This window comes from Aptenodytes patagonicus, chromosome 2 (assembly GCF_965638725.1).
Source record: "Aptenodytes patagonicus chromosome 2, bAptPat1.pri.cur, whole genome shotgun sequence".
NCBI classification, from domain to species: domain Eukaryota; kingdom Metazoa; phylum Chordata; class Aves; order Sphenisciformes; family Spheniscidae; genus Aptenodytes; species Aptenodytes patagonicus.
The window spans coordinates 53,389,710-53,416,966 of record NC_134950.1 but is presented as its reverse complement, the minus strand read 5'-3'; the positions used below and the strand labels follow the sequence as shown (position 1 = coordinate 53,416,966).

The 27,257-nt window shown below is 39.7% G+C and overlaps 1 protein-coding gene across 3 annotated transcripts in view; it reads right to left on the bottom strand.

Moving 5' to 3' along the window:
• The window catches only part of ESCO1 (establishment of sister chromatid cohesion N-acetyltransferase 1), a 34,452-nt gene extending 12,761 nt beyond the window's left edge, over positions 1-21,691 (bottom strand). For 2 of the 3 annotated variants that reach the window (XM_076329860.1, XM_076329862.1), the window contains exons 1-8: positions 21,626-21,691; positions 18,831-18,934; positions 18,428-18,626; positions 16,477-17,848; positions 15,719-15,830; positions 14,316-14,379; positions 12,037-12,151; positions 2,177-2,308 (exon numbers count right to left, since the gene is read on the bottom strand). In XM_076329860.1, the coding sequence (XP_076185975.1) occupies positions 2,177-2,308; positions 12,037-12,151; positions 14,316-14,379; positions 15,719-15,830; positions 16,477-17,848; positions 18,428-18,624 (1,992 nt within the window). In that variant the 5' untranslated portion in view covers positions 18,625-18,626; positions 18,831-18,934; positions 21,626-21,691. The remainder of the gene's footprint in view (positions 1-2,176; positions 2,309-12,036; positions 12,152-14,315; positions 14,380-15,718; positions 15,831-16,476; positions 17,849-18,427; positions 18,627-18,830; positions 18,935-21,625) is intronic. The other variant, XM_076329861.1, reaches the window with a different exon arrangement.
• Between the last annotated feature and the right edge of the window lie 5,566 nt (positions 21,692-27,257).

Below are 27,257 nucleotides of genomic sequence, written 5' to 3'. Positions count from 1 at the left end.
CAAGAAGTTACTAAGACTTTCTCTAGTACAATTTTTTTAATCCCATGATGCTACTGTCCAGTTAACCCTTTCTGTCAGGGAAAGGAAGGCAGTTATAGTTTCAACACAGTAGCTACATACAAATATCTAGAAACCAAGCATATCACACCTCCAAGCCATCCTCCCAACAATCCCCACTAGAAACCTCCTAGCAAAACTAGGATAACTAGCAATCGTTATTCTGGTATTTCTGGACAACTAAGAATTAACAAGTAGAGATTTGGTGTACTAATTCACTGTCAAGAAGGCTTATCTAAAATTCAAGTTATTTTCTAAGAGGAGGTGAAGATGTTTCTGTCACGGACATTACCACAATACAATCAACGAAGAACCACTGACTATGGGTCAAATGACTAGTGTTAAAGACTTACCTATTTAGCATGGCAAAAGTTACTTACCCATGCAGAAAACAGTGTCAATCAAATTGTTATGAGAAAAAAAAAAAAATCAGACGGGAATTTAAAGACTCATAAGACTCCTTCCTTCACCTCTTACTTTATAGCTTCTGTTATAGAATAACCATCTAAATCATCACTCTATAGCCATCTACGATGTCACAAAACACAACTAGAGTTTTAAAAGATTTCAGAGATAGAACTGTTTACTCACTGAACTGACAATACAAATAATTTGCTTGAGCACACATTGTGTGAAGTTTTACAAAGATGCCTAGCAACTGAGAAAACAATAGGGAAAGTTTTTCTCAAATTAAAAGCATACCTAACTTTATACATAGCTATTTACAACTGGTTTAAGGCAGTCTGCTCTTTCACTTTTATGTTAATCACGCTGTTACTCTAGACATACACACAAGTCAGAAATTTCAGCTTTCAGCTTTCAAAATATTCAAACTTCAGCGCAGCTTCCCACCTACACAAACGTAGCAGCTTTAAGTAACTATTGAACTCCTCTGCCAGCTTCTGTCCAAAAGAACTAACACCACCTTCTGTAAATTATGTTTACATCTTTGATAACATTCAAAATCTGAAAGTACTTGGGGGGGGGGGAGGGGGCAGGAAAAGGACAAACAGGACTCAAATGGGGAAACGTATTATATGCTGCCATTATAATGTACTGCGTTCCATCACACTTTCTGCCCAGTCTCACCCTACAATGTAGCTAATGTGTATCGGAAGAGATCTTTCAAGATGTCTGGATTATTCAGCAAAAACTAACCAAGAACAGAACAAATACCAGAACTATTTACCTGACGGTTTCAAACACTTTAGCTAGGAAGATATATCTTTATATTTGTAAACAGTGGGATAAAATTGAGCTTGAGATTTAAGAGTAGCCCAACAGCCATTTGGTACCTACATGAAATGAATTGGTGGCCTCAGTTCAGTTATCCTGGAGGTCTTATCTACTCGAGTGTAGAGTACTGAAGGTAACATGTGTGATAAAGAAAATAGACTTTGTGGATTCTATTCTGGATTTCAGACATGTGAACAGGTATTTCCTGTAAGTCTTGTAATATCAGTTAGTGTGAAGTAGCTGATTTTACAATATACTTAAATTGAACAAAATTTTTCAAATCTGAGCTTTAATGAGAGATATACTCAGATACAGCACATATAATGAAGTTATGGAATAATACTTTGGACTTTATATTTAAAGATTACAATCACACTATAAATTCAGTAAAGTTTCCATATACTACGAAGTTGTATCAGCTGGATTCCTAGGGAGTTTCTCTTCAAATTACACATAATTAAGAAAAAGTAATCTAGAAGTCATCTAAGATTACACAATTACAAAAACAGTGCAATCAGCTCTTTAACTGACTATTAAGCCAACCATTGCAAACACCAGTTGTACTGAAACCTGTATTTAGCACTTTCGGAACAGTGACACTGCTTTGTCTTCCTATCACCACCCCCATCACCCCAAGACTAGGGAATTGTAACAGAAAGGATACAATGGCAATGAAATACTGCTATCCTACTAAACATTTTTATACATTACATATAACGTGTCTACCATGGCTCTTAAAACCATTTATTTCCCAAAGTGGATAACTCATGGCCTACTGTGATACTAATCTATTGAAACACAACTTAATGTAATATGAATTGTAACTAGTACACAGCAAATAAGAGATAATGCTTATGTCTTTATAAAGATAAGGTTTTCTTACCACATATTTTACAGCACTTATGAACTGGTTATGAAAGAGCAGATGTTGGGTTTCATCCTCTGGATTTGATGCAGTGTAAAGCATTCCACAAATATTACAGGAAATAGCACCAAATCTCTTCTGTCCTGCATCCTATTTAAAAAAAAAGAAGAAAAAAGAAAAAAAAAACAAAACAAAACATATTTGTCAATTGCAAGCACAGTAAATACAGTTCAACAGAACTTTCATCTAATCAGATATGCCTTTTATACCTTATCTTCTGGAAACTCAACACAGAGGCTAAAATGGAGTGAAACAGGAGAAAACAAGTACAGAATTTAGAATTCCATCTTTCAAAAACCCACACAGCCTCAAAAGGCACAGGCATCAATCACAGAGTAAACTCTACCCAACATTAAAATTAGCTCCCCTCCCATTGGTTTTGAACAAATGACTTCTCTTTTATTTTATGAAATACAAAGAACAGAGAAATCTTCCTTCATTACCCTGTTTGCAGTAAATATAATCATCTTCCACAAAGAAAATTCCCACATCCAGCCCCACACTATTTGGTTTTCCCTACAGTTCTGCTGCTGCCTGTCTTTTGGTTGTGAGCTGCTTTGAGGTGGGCCAAAGGTGAGCCATTTTCCTGAATGTTTGGAAGGATATTATAAAAAACAAAAATTACAGAAATAATCATTAAGATCAGCAATACATCTGCAACAGCTGATCAATACCTTTTAGGTTTTTACAAAAAACAAGTATTTCAAGGCAATCAAATAGCATTATGGTTTTTTATCCCTCTCTTCATTGACTGAAAGCCTCATTTAATATACTCTCGGGACTTAAGTCTTAACTCTTAATTGGAAACGGCTAACTATGATGTTTGACACGCTATCTTAATTGCACAGGGTTCATAACTTTCATTTTTTAGGCACTGGATAGCAGCTGCAATACAAATGGAAGATCATACCATTTTACTCATGACCCTTTAGGTTATCCTCCTACTCTATAACCAACCATCGCCAAATTAAGGGCACTACTCAGTACCTATTGCTTTGCTATTTATTCATTAAAACAGTGTTATTCATTTGGAAGTATGCTCAGATTAAGGAGTCAGTGCCTAATAAAGAGTGAAGTGTCAGGTGCAGGGGGTGCCTTTTGCAAAGAGCAAAAGAATACCAGTTACATTGAACTATCCAGCCAAAAAGGCATATTTTAAGTTATGGCTTAATGTTCAAATACATTCTTTTTTTTCTTAACTACATTTGGAAATTGAGTTTATGTAAGCAGCAATAAATGTCACTTTTAATCTATTTAACATATATCACAAGTAATAGAGAAACAAGAAGTTATTTAGTACTCTAAAATAGGATGCTATATAAGCAAAAGAAGACTTGAGGGTGCTTTTTAGAAGGAAATTGATCTGTGTGCACAAATTGAAAGTGCACGATTTGCAAGAACACAGATCACCTGAACTTAATTTTGTTTTCTAAGCGCTGGAAATATTCATAGTAAAAAAGTTTACTTTACAGAAGAAAGCATTTTGCAACACAGCAAAAGTGATTACGAATCATTTCTTACTCCTTCCATCTTCAAAGACGTGTTTAAGTACATCTAAGAGCTAGATGACAGCTCAGTTCTCCACACAACAGCAACTTATTTCAAGCAGTCATTAGTGAAATCTAAAATGTAGGTATCCGTTTCTTTCCAACAAGAGACTAAAGGTACAACCGGCCAGGCAAACTCAGAGTTGAACTTCTCTTTAAGAGCACATATATGGAACTCAGCCAAAAGAAAGAAGCTGAATCTGAGAAGTCATTGCTTTAATGGTACGTCAATTTATACCTCCGTACTGTATACAGAAGGAGAAACAGGAGTACACTAATTTTCTGAAGGAAAAAGGAAAGATGAACCCTGAGGTTAGATTTGCAAGGTCAGAATAAGATGAGGTTTCTAAAGGTGTAAAAACTGAATCCAACAGATTTTATTTTACCTGCAGACTTCCCTTAAAGCAGCAATATAGTTCAAAACAAGGTACCCATCTGGCCACCAAAATATGCTGCATTTCAAGGGTTTATACATGAAAGATGAAAAAAGGCAGTTCAGCAGGAAGGATGATGTATGGCGATTATCTTAAGACGAACCAACTGAACCGAACTTAGTAATTCCTATCTTGAAGATGGAGAACATATCCCCTATATCCAGGGTAGGATAAGGGAATAGGAAGTCTACTTTGATGCTTGGAATATACTTCAAAAAAAAAGATGTAAATTAGAAAATCAGCTACATAAAGCAACTCTTAAGATATTTAGCACATATCAGTACTGCAGGAAGTCTCATGAAACAATTTCTGTTCAAATGATCAAGAAGCTAAAGGTATTTAAGCTAAAATATCTATTAGTTTACCACCACAAATCTCAAGCCAAAAAAAAAGCCTAGCTCCATAGGAAGTCATCAAAAAATTTGGGGCAAGGATATCCTCAAAGTTGTCAGGCTCCTTAGCTCATCCCATCTTGCCTTGTAAATACATATGCTGTTTTCCAAGTCTCCAGGAACAGATTATTTCCCTGGAATAGTACAGCTATATTGTATTTTACAGTTTGCCTTTCTTGGATGTTGCTGGTGTCGGTGGGTTTGGGTTTTTGTGGGGGATTTGTTGTTTGGTTTTTGTTTTTTAAGGATTTCACTGATATTACTATTTTTACATGCGTTCAGTTGTACCAATGGGCTACACACATAGGTTAATATTAAAAACTTGTTATGTGAATATCAGCAAAAAACCACATTGCAGTATCTAAAGCAATCTTTTCCACTCTGGAGCCCTAACAAATGCTGACTATACTTTTTAGCAAATATTTTACAGTATCCTGAGGGTAGTAAAGAAGATAACCTTTTTGTGTAACTGAAGTACTATTTCAAAGCCACACCACAGGACATAATGCTTCAGGAAAAAAAAAAAAAGGCAGCTTTGTAAATCCAATGCAGACTATAACACAAAAAACAGGACATGCAAAATAAAGTCAGGAATTATGAAGAATGCATTTTTGTACTTCAACAAAACATCTACAGAATCGGACTATTTTTAACCTGATGTCATTGCATAAGCAAAAGTGGAAAGGGCATGCTTCAAGAAGGAAAAAGTGCTCACAAACAATAATACTGCATTAAAGGCTGCCAGTCCTTCCCAATGGGGAGGGAGGAATAAAAAAAAAAAAACCCAAACAAACAAAAAAAAACCCCAAACAACAACCAAGAACACCTTATGCACCACATATGAAAGTAAATAAAAACTTAAAACTAGAATTTTTTTGGGAAAAAAAATAAATCTTCTTAGCAAACACTAGTTACTGGGTACCAGAGAATAAACTGTTGACTTGTCACAACTAGAAAAAGATGTAAGAGGTTTGACTCTCAGAACTTAAGAGAAATGTTTTTCAAAGCAATATGTAAGAAAACGTGGGGTTGCAGGCAGAAAAATCCGTTACTCTATTTAAAACTCAATTTTCTAAACAGTAACAATAAAGAGCAAGGATACTTTCATTTCCTAAGCAAATTCTGCATGTCTAGATGGCAATTAAGCGTTACCGACATCTCAGACAATCCTCATTAATATAGGCACAGGATATATGAGATCCAGTGTTTCAAGGCTAACTGTAATTGAACATTGCGACAATGTTGTCTTAATCTCCAGAAGGGTTTCTTAATTCTGTGTTAGACAGAAAGAAAAGTCTTACCAATATCTTCTTTGAGAAGGTGCATGTCTGCTGATCCTCCATATGTGGAATAAGGAGCCCTGCAAGCAAAAAAGGCATTTGGTGCCTCTGTAGGAGATGAAAAGGGGCCCTTTTTTTTTTTTCCTTTTTTTTTTTTTTCCCTCTCTCTTCAGGCACAGATTAGGTCACCTCCTTCTTGATTACCTAGTGTTAGTTAGAGGAAGATTATTTTTTCCTCTAATCTTTTCACAGAACAAAGAGTAAAACCCAGCCATAGAAACAGGCAGGCTGGAAAGGAAATACAAGAAGAGCAGGAAGGAACAACACAAAGATTTTTGGGCTCTCCACAGAAAATTAAAAGGTCAAAGAATGCCATTTCAACGAAAGATGCATTCAAGACTGAAGCTGATGGGTAGATCCCCTTGCTGACCAGGAGGATCAGAAGACATGACCCAACTTAGAAACAAGTTTCATTTCAAATGAAGACTGTGGAATTTAACAAAAAAACCCAAAAAACAACCAAACAAACAAAACCCAAAACCAACCAACAAACCCCCCCCCCCGAAAAAACCATCACCAGTACCCATCTTTTTGAAAAGCTATTTTAGCCAAAGGATATAAATCAACTTAAAACTTTTGGAACTATGATGTATCTAATTTTATTTAACATTTTTGAAAAATGGAAATGGAGAGTCATTATCCATCATGAAATGATGTCCTCACTGGTCATTAGCTAAAGCAATATGAAAAAAAATACGAAGTTAAAAAACAAATCTGCACAATATTTACAACGGACTATTAATCTGTTCCCAACCCATATAAAAACATAATTCAAGTATATTACAGAGAGTGTTCCAATGTGTGCTGGTTTTGGCTGGGATAAGGTTAATTTCCTTCACAGCAGCTGCTATGGGGCTATGTTGTAGATTTGTGACCAAAACAGTGTTGCTAATACAGGGATGTTTTAGCTGTTGCTGACCAGTGCTTACACAGAGCCAAGGCCTTTTCTGCTTCTCATACCACCCCACCAGTGAGTCAGCTGGGGGTGCACAAGAATCTGGGAGGGGACAGAGCTGGGACAGCTGACCCCAACTGACCAGAGGGATATCCCATACCATATGATGTCACGCTGAGCAATAAAAGCTGAGGGAAAGAGGGAGGAAGGCAGGGATGGTTGGAGTTACCGCATTTGTCTTCCCAACTGCGTGATGGAGCCCTGCTTTCCTAGGGGTGGCTAAACACCTGCCTGCCGATGGGAAGCAGTGAATGAATTCCTTGTTTTGCTTTGCTTGCACACACAGCTTTTGCTTTACCTATTAAACTTCCTTATCTCAACCCATGAGTTTTCTCACCCATCCTACCCGGGGGGAGTGAGCGAGCAGCTGCACGGTGCTTAGCTGCCTGCCAGGGTTAACCCACAATACAATGTTAGTAGCCTTGGTCCTTGAATTCCTGTATCAGGTGCCCAGCTAATCTTACAAAACATTCTCACCCTCAGGACAAAGGACACCAAACACAACCCACCTGAATTTGCTAGAGAAAGCTGGGTTGCTGTGGTGAAGTAGAAATGGGAAGGAGTGATAATAAGAAAGGACGGCCATTACTGCCTGCCTAAGAGCAGAGCTGTCCCAAAGGGTGACATTTGGTGTGGGAAGAAAGGAAGAGTGACTGCTCTCAACTACCAAACTCCCTCCCCAGTCACTTACGCAGTAACCACTGCCTTGTTTTCACTTGGGATTACAGGAAGGAAAAGAGGCAGTACTTAACTAATGTGAACAACAAAAGATTGCCCAAGAGCCATTATCCAATTCTTCAGAGAAACTGCCAACCGGACTATACCAGTTTAAAGAAGAAAACAGCAACTTTAAATGATAGCTATGCAACTTTCTTCAGGCTCATAAGAAATCACTTTTACACTTTTTATTTCCACTAAGGATTGTGTTTTCAGCTTAAACCAAAATATTTCTTTGACATATTACCTATTTCAGTCAAACAGGAAACTATGTTCAAGTTTAACCAAGATATATGTAAGGAAAAATTCAAGTATGATATCCAAATGTGTAAACTGAATTAGCTTCCACATCACTTCCACATATAGCACCAATGCAAACCTCAGAATCAAAAGCATCTTCCATCAGGCAATCCTGATCCATGCATTTGCTGATACTTATAAAGATCACCTACATTTAATCATGTTTGCTTGCACCCAGGCATTAACTCAGATCTCTAGAAAGGCAGAAAAGGCTCTGTAACTCTATACTATCTTCTTATCACTTCGGTGATCTGTTTTCACTGCTCATTCTTTTTACACGTTCCTTCTTAAAATTGATGAGTACCATTTTCAAAAGACTCGCTTAATTTTCATGTCTCCTTAGTGGCATGAAGTGGAAGAAGTATCCCTGTACCTCATAGGTCATTATTTAGAACATTCCTGTGTTGCATTAATGCTTTTATCAATTCCTATTCTTATGGTCAAAATTCTGTCCTAGATCTGGCAGGCAAGCAGAACTTTTCCAAGAAGCAAACAACTGACTTTCCTTGTCTTGGATGTAAAGCATATCTCATTTTATGAAAATTGAAAACATATGCTTTGCACATTTGTATTTCTTTCCATTTCAGAAGTTAAAGGAACAGATGATTTCACATTCCAGTTCTCGTATTTGCACATTAGATTCAAGTACTTGGAAAGTAAAAAACAATTTTAGTGCATTACTCCATAGAACTTCCAATAAGGAGCTTCACATAACCTGTCAACCTACCAACTGAACATTTTAATAAAGTTTAAGAGGGTACAGTTCACAAATATTCAGAACAGACTACTTCTCTAAACACCAAGTCATGGATTTGGAACATAACATTTTTAGCCTCAATCTTAATTTCTTTCCTCCAGAAAAACAGATCATACTTTCCAAGGTCTGAACCTAAATCTTTGCACATTACTTCAAACGCCACTGTTTCCTGTTGCTGTTTGTTTTATGAAGTTTGTTGTAGCATTAGATTCCTTGCTGTTTTCAGCTGAAGCTCTACACTCTGAAGAGACTTGCTTTTTAAGATGTGTGACAGCAAGCAAATCTGAATAAAACAGAAACAACTCATCTTTTGCCTTAGTTGTACCTCTACAAAATGAAGATAATTTTATGTTTGAAAACTGCTCAGGTAACTAGATGATGTGTACCAAGAAAGAGAATGGTGCAAGTACAGCTACTAAATATTTCTTCTACAAATGGAAGTTGTATTATTTTCCTTCTGTTACGGTCAAATAGCCTTAAAGCTTGTTAAAGATTATATTACTTAAGAAAAATAGAAAATTAATCTATTCATTATAGTAATCCTATGGGAGAAGAAGGAAGGTAAGATACATCTTTAAGGATTAAATATAAAACCCCAAAGCATATTGTGGAAAACAAAGACTAGTTTTACCATAACACCTCTCTAAATATAGCTCAGGAAATGGAAAGGTTAGAATACACAGGTAGTATTGTAATATCCCAGACTCTAAGCCTCAGATACTGTAAAGACAATTAAAAGGACAGATGTCAAACTTAAATACAAAAGACTAGGAAAATTCAGCAGCAAAAAACCAGCAAAACAAAGAGAATGTGGTGAGTCAAACTAAGCCCAACTAATTTTCCTCCTTTGGTTACAAAAAGAAAAAAAAGGGTTCTGTACATACATTAAGATGGACTGGCTTGACAGATCTCCAAAAGAAATCAAATCTCACAGTACAGAGCCCAAAATTGCACCTTTCAGGCATTTAGTTTTTTTAAAAAGTGTAACAAAGTTCAAGTTAAATGTTCCTTGCTAAGAATAAAAGCATGACTTCCCAACTTTATTCAAGGTAAAGAAGAATAATGAAACTGCTTCTCTTAATACAACGCGTCAGAAACTTGAAATAAAAATGATTTATAGCTATTAACTATAAAATTTTTACAGACCCTATAAATACTAATTTAAGTGATTTGGCTGTGTGTAGTAAGACTGCTCTCTGTATAGGAGAAATTTCAACCTGAACAGCTTTTAAACCAAATGAATCTTTTCTCTGTTCTCAGAGGATTGCTACAGAAGTACATAAAGACCTTTGAAAACATTTAAAAAAAAAAAAAAAAGTCCAGCCATTCAGAATCAACATTTAAGACTTAATTCACCATGGTTTTGCAAACAACACTATTAATTACAAAATGTACCTTATTTTGTTGCATGCATTTAATCCCCAATCTTTTGAGTATTTGTAGGAGCGAAGTCTGGTACTTTACAAGTCAATTTAGCGATTTTTCCCCTCCAGATGCTAGCACAAACTATTCTAGACATAACTATGTCTCGTCTCCACAGTAACTAATGTCAAGGATAGTATTTTACAAAATGGCTTAACAAATATTTGGGTTCCTCTATATCTTTTGACAATGCTAAAAGCAGTTCCCCATTCCGTAAAAGAATAACAGAGCAATACCTTACCTAATGCTTTCTTGGTAAAGAGAACTACAGGCATTACCAAAATGCCCTTTCAACACAATAAAAAGCCTACTCTGAACTCAATGAAATCAAAGTGAGTTAAATTAGACTTGTATGAAGTGCTGAAATATATTAGATATTATGAAGCTGTTACCTTCACATTTAAAAATTAAATACAGTGCTCACTTGCATTTTCCAGAAATACACACAGAAAACAAGAAACTAGGTCTCTCCCATTCTCCTCAGTGTTCTTCATTGATGACCCGTTCTCTATATTCTAAAATTTTGCTAGGTAAATAATTTAAAATTTTTACTGTTGAATACCTAGGGAAAAAATATTACTCTCCTAATTTGGGCTGAAAACAAGAATACTACCAGCATAGTCAATAAGTTACAAAAAAATCTCTTTGTATGAATACTGTCGAGGAGAGCTACGCAACCTCTCTTCAGAGGTTAACCAGAAAGTTATGTATTTCTTCTTGTCAAAAATCCTAGCAACTCTTCAGTCAAGCTCTATTACTGTACGAGCAGAAATTAAGTTAGCTTTACTGAAATGAAAAGGAATATTCTTAGAGACCTTTTAAGACAGTTAAGACATTTAATCATGCATTTTAACTCCGTTGGTAAAATGAGTTTCAAAGAAGCAACAGCTGAAATACTTCGTAAATGTTAGATACAGTTCATTTATCATCCTGTGACTAGGCATTCAAGCACCTAGATTTGTATCACTTTAGGCAAATCAAGGATGTGTTTATCAATTTAGTTCTCAGAAGCTTTGATTTTAAAATATTTCAGTATGGATATAAGAGAGTGTTCGGAACTCACCTGGTTCTATTTTAGTTAAAATTTTCATGTGTATAATCCATGTATTACATTAAAAAACTGCAATTTAGCAAGACTACCAGTTATATGTGAGAGGGGTTAATTTCCCAAGAAGCTTACTACAGAGTCCTCCTTCCTAATGGCCTGGATTCCTCTACCTCTGTAACTTCCCAGCTCCAGCCTTTCATTTCTCAAGGATTATCTGATGTGTGGATTATTAAAAACATAAAACGAAACACAACCAAAACCTCCAATTGTTTCACTATCAAGTTGTGTGATTCTACAAGATAGAAAAACAACTTGTGCGTCACTCTCTTCCTTCTCATTCTGCATTTTCTTGTTTTAAAAGAGATGTTTGCTATTAGCTGCCAAATGCAGGTAAGGGTAAGAACAAATAACCAAACTAGTATTGCTGCTTAAATATTATGGTGAAAATGAGTGTATCCACAGGAAAATCTTTATGTTTGTCTCAGAACAATGGACGTTTGAATCATGCAGGAATAAATCTGTTGATATTAATTTTGCACACAATCTGCCAGATGCACTCCCCCCATAATTCTGAAATTTTAAGAAACTGAGATTTTGCACATAAGTAAAGGCAAGTTCATTCTCCCTAAAACAACTGTATTTTTACTGAACAGCCATTCTATTAAAAAATGCAGAAGTTTGTTTTAACAAGAATCAGCTTTAAATGTTAAGTCTGTCTGCCACCATTTTTTCCATCAATACTGAATGACAATCTAGACCAGGTTCTACTTTCAAAAATCATTTACAATGGCAATAGTAGTATGTTTAAGTAATGACTTTTAGACAAGTTCATAAAAACACAGCACTGCAAATTCAAAAGTAATTTCTTCGAGAAGTTTTAAGCCTTACTAAAAGGGTATTACTTACTATGATCAGCTGCTTATCACCATCTTTTCCTGCTTCTTTTAGCTTCTGAATATGTTCCTCAGATAGTAGGAAGTTGCTGCATTTTGATGCTAATGAAGGATTTGACAATGGAACCCTTGAAATATAAATATATTTCATGTTAAAAAAGGGACTGCTTATACATGTCATCCTAGATACTCAAAGCTGTTGTGATTAGTGTAACTAAACTTTAACAAGATGCAAATCCAAGTTAAGTACCCAAAACACAGTCCTATATATTTTAATTTGTAATTCAAATGGAAAAATAAGGAAATAAAAGGATTAACCAAAAAATTTACTTTGTGACTAGCCTAATTACAAGAACTTTTTTAATGAAAAAAAAATTGAATTTATAAGCAAGCGGGGTAGGTTAGTCACAACCATTAACACATGCATTTAACTGAGGCATTTTCAGAGCATGACTGACGGTGCCTAATGCTATATATTTCCCACGTAAGGTTTAGGTTTCTAGTTTTAGGTATCATACATCAGGCTGCTAAAGCAGACCATGTAAATATTCCCACAAATATAAGTGGGCAATATAAAACAGATCTCATAAATCTCTCGAATTCAATTCAAACTTATTCTCTTCTAATGGCTGGCAGTGAAGGGAGGAAGAAGAGGACCTGAGGAATAAAATGGATGGATATCACTGGAATCTCTCTCACTCAGTTTAAGTTTCCCCTTGTCACGACTGAAAGAAACACTGGAAAGTAGTATAATACATCAGCAACGAAGTTATTCTACGAACTTGCTGCTATATTCAGGGGAAAAATAACATTAATTCCAGGTTTGGATAAAACTTGCGGAGAACACTAAAGCAAAACACACACAAAAATAATCGTACTTCAACTAAGTATTCACGTATTTTCTGTTTCTGAGCAAACTAAGGATATAGTGCCAAACACTTAATTGTAGCAGCTGCTGTAGTACCTGTAGCAGGTTAATTCATTGAGCTTTTTCAAAAATAAAAACTCTTGCCAGACATTTTTAAAACAGCATTTTTTGTGCTAAATCAGAGCTAATTTTTTTTATTCCTGTCATGTGCCCCAAAATTTGCATTAAGTAGCTACTTCAAGGTTTAGCCTTTTCCCGCTGCAACCTTTTCCTACAAAGCCCTAAAGAGAGCTACACTGTAGATATGCACATTACTCTATGTTATGGCAGGAGTACCACAGAAAGAATGATGGCCTAAATCTTGGATAGCATATGGCAAGCAGAGTAAGAAAGCTCTCACAAGAAAAATATATATCCAAATAATAGTAAAGCAATATGGGCTTTTTCAGTTAATAATAAATTTGAGTAGATACCATAAAGCTGTTTGGCAGTTGAGAATAAAAATATGAAAAATCAAAGTTATTGTAATATTTATTGAAAAATCTAAAAATATTCTTTTAGCTAATTTTACATCTACCTTACCACCCATCTTCTGTGAAATCCCATAGTAGTAGAGTTTTTCAACATGTACAAAAGGCCTGGTTAGTCAGAATTGTTAATCTGGCCTCACAGATAGATGTACTGAAAGTGTACTGCATCATTTCTTCTTGTCTCCATTATGAATATAGAAAACAGTATCAATATACTAACCACTGTGCCAACTATGTTGCTGTTCAAGGTATCGAGTATGAAGAAATTATTGTCTTTAGCTTGTAATTGGCTAAAACCAGAGACTATGCCAGAATTGTTCAAAAACTTCAACAGTCAACATGATCAAGGATAAAATGTAAATTTGAACTGTTAGTAGTAAGAACAATTTAGTTAGTAGTAAGAACAAGAATCATTTTTTATATGGCAGCTGACACCTTCATTTCACAGCAATCACAAAACAATCCCAAATTAAATCCCCTCTTCCCCACCTAAAAAGATTTCATATATACAAGACTCCCATAATTTAAGGATTAGAAAACTCTTCCAGAAGTAAGTGAAGTAATTCAGTAAGTGAAAATCATGTGGTAAACCCTTCCCATACTCTCTGGTTATCATCTGATTTGAGGAAGAGACCATTAGAAATGTTTTCCCAATTCTGTTAAATTCTACTTTTTAAAATAAATGTGCAGTTACAAATATCTTGCTTAATAATTTTCTTAACAAAATAAAAACATCCCTTAATAACTGGGAAAATGAAAGTCTATTTTTATAAAGGACAAGTCACTTATTTGAAATTGAAAGTTGAGGGTGGGTAGAACAGTTAGTCTTATAATAAAACCTCTCATAACTCTATGGAAAGTTACTGTAATTTCATAATGTATGAAATACTATACCTGTTCTCAGTTTCAGAAGTTTGATTTGTAAATGAAGTTTGCGTCAACTGCTTGGGAGCCAAACCTACAATTAATCAAAGATTATAACTTATCAAGTTTTTAGTTGCAAAGGAAATCTGAACTACACAAATAGTGATTTGCAAAAACATATTCAAGACAATATTGCAATTTGTTCATGGCTAATAAAAAAAGATACAACCTCGAGGCAGTATTCAGATGTTTCTCCATATATACTTAAAAAAGTATGCAATTTTCTTCAACATTTCCACAGCAGTTCTGCAGAACAGTTTCCCAGCAGCTAAACAAGGTCAGTAGTGAAACTACATAGGAGTTTAAACCTGTTTATACCAACAACCATATAAATAGCTCTATGTATAGTATTAGAATCATAAATGTACAGTATGCCCCCCATCTGAGGTGTGTTCTATAACACTTAAGCAAAAGAAACAATCAAGAATAGCAAAAGAAAGAAAAAAACATTTTTTACGTTCTCTAGCAGTACAATTAGAGTATTATTTTCAAAAATACCCTACAATGGCAGGGGGGGGAAAAAGCTATTTAGTAAAACTAAATAGTTAAACAGGGCACTCAAAATCAGGTTCAGATTAAAAAACAAAAAAAACCCCAAAAACCAACAAAAAACCAAAACTCAAACCAAACCAAAAACCCCTACAAACCAAAAACCCAAAAGCAAAAGGATGAAATATCAAGAGGGAAGTTAACGAACAGATATGTTAGTGATCCATTGATAATATTTCTTAGTCAAATGTACTTCAGTCAAAATATTCATCATAAGGTTTGACAAACCACATTCACAGGCTGATAAATGAAAACTGGGTAATGAAAACAGGCGAGTGATTACTCAATTAATAATTTGGTCAAGATCAAGTAGAATGATTTAGGAGAAAGAAATACAGATACTTATTCAAAGGTAACCAACAGAGAATCCTTAACAGAAACCGATCCAAGAGAAGAACCCAATTGAAATATGGACGTTTTACTACTTTATTACACAGAAAAGGAAAGGATTTGGTTAGGTTTTTTTCTGTTTGGTTGGTTGGTTTTTTTAAAAGTTGTCACTTCACTTTTACTCAAATGGAGATTTAAGCATTAAAATATTCATGCATAAAGCACAAAGACGCACTAAAAGCAGAGCGAGGCAGAAAAAGACACCGCTCTTTCAAACTACACAGCCCAGACATAAAAGGACACTCGCTGCTACTAAAGCGGCCATGGCTGTGACACACAAAGAAATATGAAAACCCTGGTGAACCATTCCAATCCCGTAAGTTCAGTTCTGCACCAACTGTACCTTATTCTGTGAAACACTCCTCTGGAAGGAATACTTACGCTTCCCATGTAACTGGTCAGAAGAAGAGGAAAAATTAGTAGTAAACAGTTACCTTGAGGTTCACTTTCTCCGGGTTCTTTTTTTAATTGTTTTGGAGGTTTAGGAGCTGTAACATACTTTACTGGAGAACTTTCTGGACTTGATTCCAAATGTAATCGAAAGTTCTAAACAAAACAGAAAACATTAAATTAAAAAAACAATTTAATGCCTCTAACCTATTAACAAAATCACTCTGTTAACTAAGTTAATTGAATACACCACCAGTTCTCCAATTCCTACATTATTTTAAGCAAACAAAATGCAACTGATTAGCTAGTCCATATTGAAGTTTGTGGTACTAATTTTGAAAAAAATCTTTTTCATTTTATATATAAGCTTGTAAAGTATTTCCTATAGAACACCTTTGTCCTTAAAATCTTAAAGTTTAATAGAAGCTCATTCAGATAGAGAACACTTTTTTCCCCTCTCATTTCTTTTAATACACCTTTTCAGGACAGAACAGCTATGCAAGCTTAAGTCATCAAAAAGTGTCCAGATGCACATGTACAACCTCCAGCTCCAGCAGGAAATTTTATCGATCAACATTTAGGTAACTACAGAACTTAGGAGGGTGGAACAGGTTCATTTTCCAGCTTACTATCATCCCGTCTATGCCAACGCACCAGTAAAGGATCTTTAATACATCTGAAAATTCTAAGTTGCTGTAAAATAAAGTAATTGTTAAAACAAACTTTCTGAGCATGGCATTCTCAGAAAACAGAACAGATTTAGAACATCCTCCCACCATACACCATAATTAAAATGACTTACCTCATCTGGTCTTGGCTCACATAAATGTTTTGTCAAATTACGCAACAAACCATTTTCTGCACCTCTCTTTGTGGGCTGTTTTATTTCTAATGTCACTTCTTTAGCTCCAGCTCTTTCGGATGAAGGATCTGATCTCTCCTGCACACAAGATGCACTTTCATTCTCAGAGAGTCCTGTTATTGACAGCTTGCCTTGTGCGTTCGAAAGCTCTGCTTCTGTAGCTATTTGACTCGCCTCTGAAACTTCAGGGTAATCTTTCAACAAAGAAAGCTTGGGGGCATTTGCAGAATTTAAGTTACTTTGCTTCATGTTACTAGCTTTCAGTAATTTAATTTTGGTCCATTTAGAGTTTTTGTTTGAGGAGTTATTTCTACCATTCAGAGTGCATTTGACAGGCATTCCTTTTTTGCTAGGGAAAAAACGTTTGCATTGAGTACTTTGACTCGGTTCTTTCTGAGTAAGCATTTCACTTTGTTGAAGCTGTGTGTCGGCATGCTTTTCTCCTGTTTTGCTATACTCGGCATTAGGGGAATCTTTTTTCACCTCTACTGTATCTGACTCAATCTCACCTGCGATTTCTTCACAAAGTTCAAGGATGCTTACCCTTTTGGATTTCGCATCGTTCTCTGGCTGATCAGCCACATTTGTTTCACTTGCAGATGGCTGTGAAATCTTTTTTGGTTTTGTACTGCTTTTTACGTTCTGATGCATTTGTTGCTTTTCCTTAGTTACTGTCTTAGAATTTGGCTTCAGAGAATCTGTTTCCACTTTCTTTGTGTTGCTAGGAATAGGAGATACAGGGCCCGTTTGGTCTTTCTTAACTTCCTCAAGACTCTCAACAGAACACAACGATGACCCTTGAAGGTTGTGTTGAAAACTGTTGGAATTATCATTTTTATTGTCTGCTTTACATTTTTTCTCTTTCAGAGAGCTGGTCACTTCTACATGTATTTCTTTATCCTCATTTGTATTGTTTGGCTTTATTTTTGTGTTTTTCTGTTCCGTTTTCACTCCAGCAGATTTAAGTACTTTTGCTGCAACACTGTGAGCATGTCTTTTTGCCTGGCTACTTTGTTTAACTTCCAAAGCTTTTTCTTCTTTAATTTCTCTGGTGCGCAGGGATCTTGCTGGTACATGTACAGGTGCTAACTGCTGCAGTCTCTGTGATCTCCTCATTACTGGCTCATTTGGCGCAATTACGCATTTTGACTTCGGAATTTCTTGCACAGATTTTATCTGGCATACCTCCTTACTTTTTGTAGATTTAGGCTGCTGTTGGACCTTTTTGTCAGGTATTGTTTTATCATTTGAGTTGAATCCTGATGATCTTGTAGTCATGCGCATTCCTAGTTTAGGTTCATTGGTGTTGTCACTGAAAGATTCAAATAATTATTTTTTCAGCATCCAGAAAGTAGAATTTGTCATAAGACTCTTCTCATTCCTACCAGCCTCTGCCTCTAACTTTTTTCTTTTCTTTTTTAAAACACGTGATCTTACACCCTCAATACTTTTAGAAGAATTTTCTCTAGAATCATTCTAAAAAGACTTCACTTCCACCTGGTTACTCTTAAGTGTAGTACTTAATGTTTTTTATGCACGGCAAGACTGAACTATGAACCCCAGATGAATGCTTTTTAACATCTCTAGCAGTTTTTAATTGTTGACACTTGTGGCTTTCAAATGAAGTATTAGCTTCTATAGTATTAGATTTATTTTCACTTCAGAACCTTTTTTGGAGGAAGTCTTTCTGGATTTTGAGACACTAACATGATTCCACAGAAAGATCGTGTAGCAGATATCTTACTTAATGATTTAAGGCTGATCTTCCCACTACTACTATTTAACTATTTAGCTGTATCTTTAACTTAAATTCATTCTGCTTAGATTGTTGCTGCACTAATTTAGTCTAGGAAGATAACCTAGAACAATTACTTATTTTTCTGTCACTGACCTGTTTGATTTGACAGAGGTTTTGAGAACAGTTTTCTCCTGCACTGCACACTGATTAGGCTTTGATTTATTTGAGACATGTTTTGTATCTGACACCTCCTTTTCTTTCTTCACCGATGACGGTTTGCTGTTCTTGTCCAGCTTTGGACGTTTAGCAGAAGGCTCTACTAACATAGACTTCCTTTTCTGAGCTGCCATTTCTGTAAAACACAATAATTGATTCAACTTTTAGAGTGTCTGTCAACTGTTGTTACAGTGTCAGTTAATATAACCGAAGATTTGCCTGTTTTACAAAATAAGGTAACTGATACTCGCTTTTCCTTTTAGAGGCAGACCATGCTAACTGTGATCAGAAAGCAAATCATCAAAGCAATCTCAAATCAAATTACATTTATTTTACTTACAGGTTTTTACAAGAGGCAATCGATGTTTAGGCCAAAGTAACTTATCAAGGTGTGCCAAGAGCATTCCTTATGTATATGCTTACAAACAGGACGTTTCATGCCACCTATGAAAAATATAAAATGTTCATGCGGTAAGCACTTTATCAGCTTCCTTGTCAGACTCTGAATTTGGCATTCCCACCCTCTTCCATCCCTTCAAAAAATGCTTAGCTTTAAAGTTTCTTTGATAATCAATTAAAAAAAAAACCTACAAATTTTATTTCTATATCCAACAATTTTTGACAATTTGCTGTCTTCAGCATTACCCTTTTACCTTTCGAAAGGTGGCAGATATAGTACCGTTTGAAAGGAAGTTTCTCAGCCTTTCACATTTTTCCAGAAAATAGCATGCTGCTCTCTTTCATAGCCCGCAAAAAAGTGGGCCTGCTGTCAATCCTGTGCCTCACAGCAACAGTGAATAAATCCATTAGACTCTAGTAAGTTTTGTGGCTGCTACTACAGAACTTCATAGACATCAGCAACCGCCTGTAACTGTTCCTTCTAATATGACTTAGGCTGCAAACCAGACAGAAAGCCTAGAAAGTAGCATTATTTGAGACATTTGCCTTGGGCAGTTAAAGATGATGTCTTCATGAGAACTGAAATGATGTTAATGATGCAGAAGTTAATCTGCCCAAGAGTCTGAAAACTAGCACAGATCCTCAGTAAAAGGTCTTTACAGATTCGGTTGACCATACCTTTCACATCTATTTGTGGCTTCTGAAACTTTTAAGTTCTCTTATTCAAAGACACTGCTTTTGTATTATGGCATAAGTAATAATTGTTCAGCAAAGTTTCACTAATATCTTTTCAAAATTAAGTTTACTGGAAGACTCAGTGATCGGAACTTCAATATCACCTTTCTAGGTCAAGAATTATCTATTAATTTTTGCCATTGACAGACTGACAAAGAAATAATTCTGTAACAAAATTATATTACTCTTCAAACCTTAACTAATCGATGTTATATTTGACATATTTGAAGGTCAAACAGGAACTTTAAGTTACTAGTTGTATAACAGACCAGATATTTTAATTTCATTACAACTACAGTAAGCCTTCCAGTATTGACAAATGCATGTCTTTCTCTAACAATTTGAAAGATACTTACGTTAAGCTCCTTTTAATAATTATTCATTATCCAAAAGGAAAAAAGCAAAGAGCTGTACTTTTTCTTTTCTTTCAGATTTTAAATTGTCCTTAACCCCATTTTCATTTATTCACTCTTTTATGAAGACACTTCTAACCACGCAAGACTGATAATGCTCAAATTCCAGACACCACTGCTGCCTTCTGACTTTCTCCTTTAAAGAAACTGCATGATCAGAGACAACAATTTGAGATAGAATCAAAGAAAATATCCAGGGAAGAAGTCTCTAATAGCACTTTTTGTAGTGCTATTTCCATGTCTCTCCCTAAGGAGCAGGTAACAGAATTTGTATGCCTTACTTCTACTGGCTCATGAGCTCCACGACACTTAGCAAGCCTAGGGGTTTCCACTAGTGAAAGATTCTCCGTCAGAGCCGCAGTACAGCCACTCACACTGAAAATAACAGCTCTAGTTGCTGAATAAGTCTTTGGTCTCATATTCTCTTAGTTTAGACCACACCACCGACTCTCAGAATTTGAGAGCACCATGACACAGGCTGTATACACCTAGACCTTTTTGGGTTTTTTCCAGACATATACAGACATCACTGTCACTCTCAGCCACATGACATGGCACACTCAAGAAAGACTTTCAAATACAAAACAGAAAATATAATCCTTCCCTCACCGGTATTGCTTCTCAGGACACCGACAAATACACTCTCCTCCCACAAAGAGAACTAGCTCTTTAATAGTCATTTCTTTCCTACTAACACTAGCACAGCAGAGAAAGGACTTTTCCAGACGTTAAAGAACTGGCAGTTTCTGCCCTGAAGAAGTCCCGTCTAGTAAAAGCCAGATTATGGAAAGAAGGGAAGACACAGAAGTACAAGAACAAACTACACAACAATCAAAGGTTTTGGTCAAGAAGTAAAGGAAAAACAGAAGCACGCAACTCCCACACCCCCAAGTCGTTAAAGCGGGGGCGAGCCCTTGGTCTCTGCTGAGACTGGGGGCTCACCTGCTTGACAGGGCGCTGGGGTCTCACACATGAGCCTTCCCCGCTGACTGCCACGACAGAACCTCGCAGCCCCCGCGCCTTAACTGCCGGCCCAGACCCCACGACGGAACTCAAGAGGAAGGAAGAAAAGGGAAGGCCTCCAAGCGTGGCCCAGTGTCATCCGCCTCAGTGCCCCGTCGTGACAACCCTTCTGGAGCGGGGCCTGGCAGGGAGCCCCTAAACCCGGCCAAGCGTTCCTCAGGCCAAGGCAAGCGCCACCGAGGGGCAAGGCGGGGGCTGTGGAGAAGAAGCCGTACACCGCAGGGCGCCCCCCCGGCTCCCACTCGCGAGGAGTCGGCGAGAGGGTATCGCTCGCTCACTCCCACCGCGATCGCGGAGACAGCGGCGGCCGCAGGCAGGCCCGGGCCCGGGCCCGGGCCGCGGCCGGCGAGACAGGCCCGAGGAGGAGACGCCGGCCTTTCGGCCCCGAGGCGGGGGCAGACGGCACCTCTCCGCGCGAGGACGGGCTACCGGTCACGGGGCGAGGGGGGGAGGTGGGCGAAAGGCTGACGGGAGCCGCTGGCACACGGGGCTTCGGGGTGGGGGGGGTGGGGGGGCAAACTTCCTCTCCCCCCGCTCCCCCCTCCGGCGCGAGGGGGCCGCTTACCTCGCGCGAGTGTCAGGGACGTGCCGGCAGCGCGAGCCGCCCTCCTCGCCCGGCTCGCCAGCTGCGGGGGGGGGGGGGGGGAGGGGGGGCGGGGGAGGGGGGAGGAGGGGGCGGGGCGGAGGCGCGCGACGAGAGGGGGGGACGCGCACGCGCGCGGGGCCGTGGCGGGTGGGTGAGCGGAGGCGCGCGCAGGCTGCGGCGTCGAGGTCAGCGCGGCTCGCGCCCCCTTCCTATCCCTCTGCGAAGCGGCGGCGGCGAGCCCGAGCCTCAGACCTGCTCACATCCGGGCACCGGGGCAGCCCCGCCCCGCCCCGCCCCGCCCGCCGCCGCTCGAGCCACCCCCCGCCGGAGACGGGACACTTCCGGCTGGGCGGCGGGGAGGGGAGGCGATGCCGTGTCGCTTGCGCATGCGCGGTGGGCGAGGCGGGGCGCTGCAAGCGCGCCGGGCGGGGCGGCCCGGCCCCTGCTCGGCCGCGGGGGATCGGTCCCAACCGCCCGCCCTCAGGGCCTCTCCCCGCGGGACCCGCTGTCTGTGGGGCGGGCGGTCTGCCCCCACCGCCTCAGCGGGTGCCCGGCGCTGCCCTACGTCCCGTCCGGCCTGGCGGCGTTATCCCGGCGGCTCAGCCAGCTCGCACCGGCTCGGGCCCGGGTTGGTTGTTAAGCCCCGTCCTCTGCCATTAGGCTCCTCGCAGGCCAAAAACGAGGGGGAAGGCAGCACCGCGTGCTGGCAGGCCAGTGGTGACGAAGTAACTTACGTGGCGGCGACACCTCATGACTGGCACAAGTAAATGCGAAATGAAAAACCTCCCCAAGTCATAACGCTTCCTGGCAGTGGCGGTGTTACTGTAGTACGTGGTCGCAGCAGCATTTCCGAAGCGTGTGTGGGCCGCTTACTGCAAATAGGTTTGGAAATCCCTCCAAGGATTGGGTTTGGTGCTGTTTGGGAAGCGACCTCTGCTCTCGCACCTCCTTTGGAAACTTCTCTAAGGGTGTGTTTTGAGGTCACTGGGGATCCCCTGCTCATCAGTTTTTCTCTAGGTGCACAGATACCAGTAGGTCTCCTAAACGCAGGTGCAGCATTGTGCCAGCGTACGTGGCTTGAGCATAAAAGCAGGACGGATGCTTGTCTGTGTCTCAGAGATGAAACTAAAGAGCCTTGCTGGATGTGTCCTGGTCCTGTGCGGTGTCCACTTCTCCAGAGCAATGAGTTCACTCGGTGAACTGCCTTTTTGAGTCCGGTGAGGTTTGCTTTCCCAAGTTCAGTAGTAACCCTGCAGATGCCGGCTAGCTGTTTTAAAAGTTGTGTTGTGCACTGTGTTTCACAACTTGTTCTATAGCATAACCATGTATTTGTGATTTTTTTCCATTTTCTGGGATATTCCGGTCCTTACTACACTGGGTAATGGATTTGTACCTCATCTAACCTTATGTTAGATGGCTTCATTGCCTCAGGATATTTCTGGGTCCAAGCCTATGTCTATGTGGGCGAGTAATAAGAGAAGTTCTGAGTGAGAGAAGGGGAGCTGAGGATCTGACGTCCACACCACTGATGTGCCAGTCCAGACCAGCGTTAGTCTAGTCCCGTGGATGCAGTGACCGCTAGGGCTGGAACACGTTAGGTATGTTCTGGGGATGCATCTGTGGGTTTGGCTTCCTTCAAAAGGAATCCATTATGCACACTCCGAGACCCTGCGTGACAAGCGGGAGCAATCGGAAGGTTTCCTTCAAAAGTGTGCTCCTGATCCTGACTGGAATACTAATGCAGAGATACCTTGTGCGTACCTAGTGCATTCCAACTGGATTACCAGGCTGGGGCCAACCTGATGTACATCCAGACAAATGGAACTTTTCAGCAGCTGCAGCGTTTTTGAGAAGCTGATAGGAGGAGATGTTATTTATAACTCCCTGTAACAGCTCCTCTTTAATGCATGATAATCTGCTGTGACTTTACAATGAACGCAGCAACATGTGGTCTCCTGCGCTCCTACAGTAACCTGCAGAGTACTTTCCAGATGAAGGATACTTTAATCACTGGCTTGCCTGTAAATTTCCTGGAGGATGATAAAAGCGTTTCTTTACGTTATCGCTAACTTTGTAAATTTAACATGATGTTTTCCCATTCCTCTTTCCTAAGAACATGAAGCAAGTCAAGCTAGATTTTCTGACATCCTTCCGTGGAACAGTAATTTGCTGTACATCAGGGAAGTAGTAAAGAAACAGGCACTCTTATAAAGCATTAAATTCCAAAACTTGGAAAAACTCAATTCATGGGATAGAAGAATATGAGTAAATTTCCAGTCTTCCACAGAAGGTGGCAGCGTTTTGAAGCACTGATGGCAGTGTGAACTTGCTAGCAAATGTCACTTTGCTGAAAGAACACAAACTTTACAGAAATTTACTCTCCTCAGAAGTTGTGAATGTGAACAGGAGTGCTCGGGCACAGATTTGCTGTAGCACTAGGGGACCTGGGGAGGGAGGAGGAACTGCATTCACATAGGTGTGGAGTATGTGGCTAGGACAGACTTAACCCCAAAAGCATTTTATGTTTATTTAGCCTTGTTTACCACTACTGTAATACTACTGGGGTGCCTCTTGACTGCAGCTAAGTGAAAAATTACTTGCTACTAGGTTATGCCTTTTTTCACAGGAGCAATAACTCAGCTGATATATGGATCATTGCACTAATTGCAGAGAGTGCCCTGTTGAGCTACAGCTTCAGGAGATGCAGTGACCCTGTGTAACAGCTGACTGCCACCAAAAACAGGAAGCCTCTCCCACTGTTTTCTCCACTTTCTTTCCCCGCCCTCAGCAGTGTGCTCCAACTCCTTACCTCATGCCACCCACCCTCTAGCACCTGAGGGACCCCTCTAAGCAAGCAAATTTAACTCACTGAGCTAGCAAAAAATTAACCCAGTGGAAAAACTGGATCATATTCTGCTGGGGCAAGAAAGGGTGAGGACCATATGACTGGAATCAGGGAGGATAAAAAAAGGCAGGGGAGGAGGAAGAGCAAGTGTTTCCCTTTTGGCATGAGGGAGCTGTTAACATTGGCAGCTGCTTGTGAAACTGCAGCCTTAGGGTGGGCTACATAGTTAGAGGATTGAGCTCTTGATCCCAAGCTCAATCACAGCAGTCCTGCTAGCACACAAACCTTGCAGCCCCGTTTGACATGCTAACACACTCCCGACCTGCCCTACTGCTTATCAGACATCTCGTCTGATCAAGGAAGCGGTGGGTGACTGACTACCCAGAGGCAGTAGCTGCTTAAACCTTTCAGCTGTAATTAACCCTGCAAGCACTCCTAGTGCATCAGAAGAATGCCTCAGACAGGTTAGCTAAGGCCACATGTGAAGCTGATTTAAATTAGTGGTTTTCTTATCGCTAAATGTGTAGATCCTTTAAGGGACTGGAAGAGCAGCTGAGGCAGCATAGGGCCCTGATTTCCATCCATTCAGCAGATTCAAAACGTCCTTCTACCCTCATCCAGGAAGAAGGGAGAGGCTGATTTTTGCATCTCCAGTAGAAAGAAAGAGACAGGAAAATTGGATCCCTTAAAGGAAGAGGTGTTTGCCAATGAAGAACCACTGGCTCTTGTGGCTGCTGGTGCGTTTGGCAGATTTTTCCTTTTATTCTATTGGAATGAAAATTAAAAAAAAAAAACCATGGCTGGGATATTCTACAGCAGATTGGCTGCAGGAGTCATTTTGCTGGCTAGTAAGAAGCACTGCTAGCCTATTGTGGGGAGGGGATCCAGCATGTATGCTGGAGGTGTGTGGAAAGCCCCCAGGGAGATTCTCTTGGCCTTTTTTATACCTTCCTCTTTCTTCTTCATTGCCTTGAGGCAATTATAAGGCTCTTTTTGACCAGCTGGCATCCTGGGATGAGAACCGCAGCACGTGGCTCAGGCTGAAGGGTGCCTGTGCGTGACGGCAACTCGGTGACTCGGGGAACGAATGTTTCCTCTTTTTTTCACAGGGTGACGGTGCATTGAGGTGAAGCGGCCTGGGGAGAGCACGGTGTGCTTGCTGATGAGCACCACGTGCAGGGCTAAAAGTCCTCTTCCTGGCAGGTCTGAGTCATTGGCATGAGTCAGGTAGCTGTAGGAGTTGTAGGTGAAAGAGGTAGTTCCCCTATGAAATTCCTGTGTAGATGACACATGGGACAACAGGGATTGGAGGGTGCCCTGTCTGCCCAGAGTTAAAGAGCCTTACAGAGGATCTAGCTAAGAAAGCAGGGGGCCCATGTTGAAAGTGGGGGTGGGGGTGGGTGGGGTGTCAGAGTCAGGGTGTTTTGTTGTGGTGTTTTTTCTTTTTGCAGGGAGGCAGGAAAAAAACTGGGCTGGGACTTGTCCATTTTGCTCACGTGCTGAATGTGAGATTTTTTCAGGGGATGTGGGGAGCAGGGATAGAAAGGACTGTAGATAGCTACACCTGGAGGGAAGCCTGGCAGAGGCTGGTTTGCAGAGATTTGGGGCCAGGCCAGACAGTGGCTATGTATGTAGGTGAGTGGTGCACAGGGGTCCAGACAGTCACAGAAAAAGGGAAGGGGGCCGTTGTCTGAAACATTTGGGAACTGCTGAGGTAAGTAAGCTGCTCCATTCTGTTCACTTGAAGGGCGGAAACAGTTGACTACTATACTAGATCTCGGTTGGAAACGGCAACTTGCAGCAGGGAGGAAAGGAGAAGCTTCTGAGGCATGATACTCGGTGCCATACTGACCAGACCACAATGACCTGCCTGGAGTCACCAGCGCTTTGTTGACATTTTCTCGACACCAGCTCCTGTAGAGTTGCAGACTGTTCTCCATAGCCCATTCTGCCAAGTCTTGTGAACTGTGCTCTTGTATGTCCTGGTTTGTAAAAACCTTCTTCTGTTCAGTGTGAAATGTATACCATGGGTTATGCCATGGTATATGCATTCATAGAAGCATATTTTTCTATTTGAAACTTTCAGTTTTTCTAGGTCTATCTGGCAAGAGTAGACATAATAAATTACACCTTAAAATCTTGGTCTTTATGATCTGCTACTGAGTCAGCTAAGGTCACAGATGGTTCCTGGGTGACTGAAGGCCTCACAGATAAAAAGAACAGCGCCTTGCATTGACTCCAAGAGCAAATTGAGCAGAGGTGGATGTTCTGGAGCATGTATGCAATATGTACTGTTTTGAGCAGGGGGATTGGACTAGGCAATCTCTAGAGGTCCGCTTCAACTTCAACTGCTATGTGATTCTGAACTAGGAAGAAAGTTTTCTTTAAGAGGCGTCTGCAACCTTTGTGATTTGGAATTTCATTTTCATTATCCTCCATCTTTCCAGTAGGAAAGGAGTACGTTGATAACTAATGATTTTCTCCCACATTTCATATCCCTGTTGCTGTCTGGATACTCGGGTCACATGAAAAGCTAAATAAAGAGCCTATGAATTCCCACTGTTTTGAATAGAGGGCACATTCTGGAGTCAGTATTTTGGCTCACTGGTGAAACTCTGTGTACAAGGTACAAAGACATTATGTAGCAAAAATGTTCATGGCACCTCTTGCTAGCTTGTGTGTCCCCTGCAAGAACTGAGGTAAGTGTCTCCATTATATGTTTCAGAAAATCTGACTGGAAAAGCTTGAAGATATCCATAGTAGAAT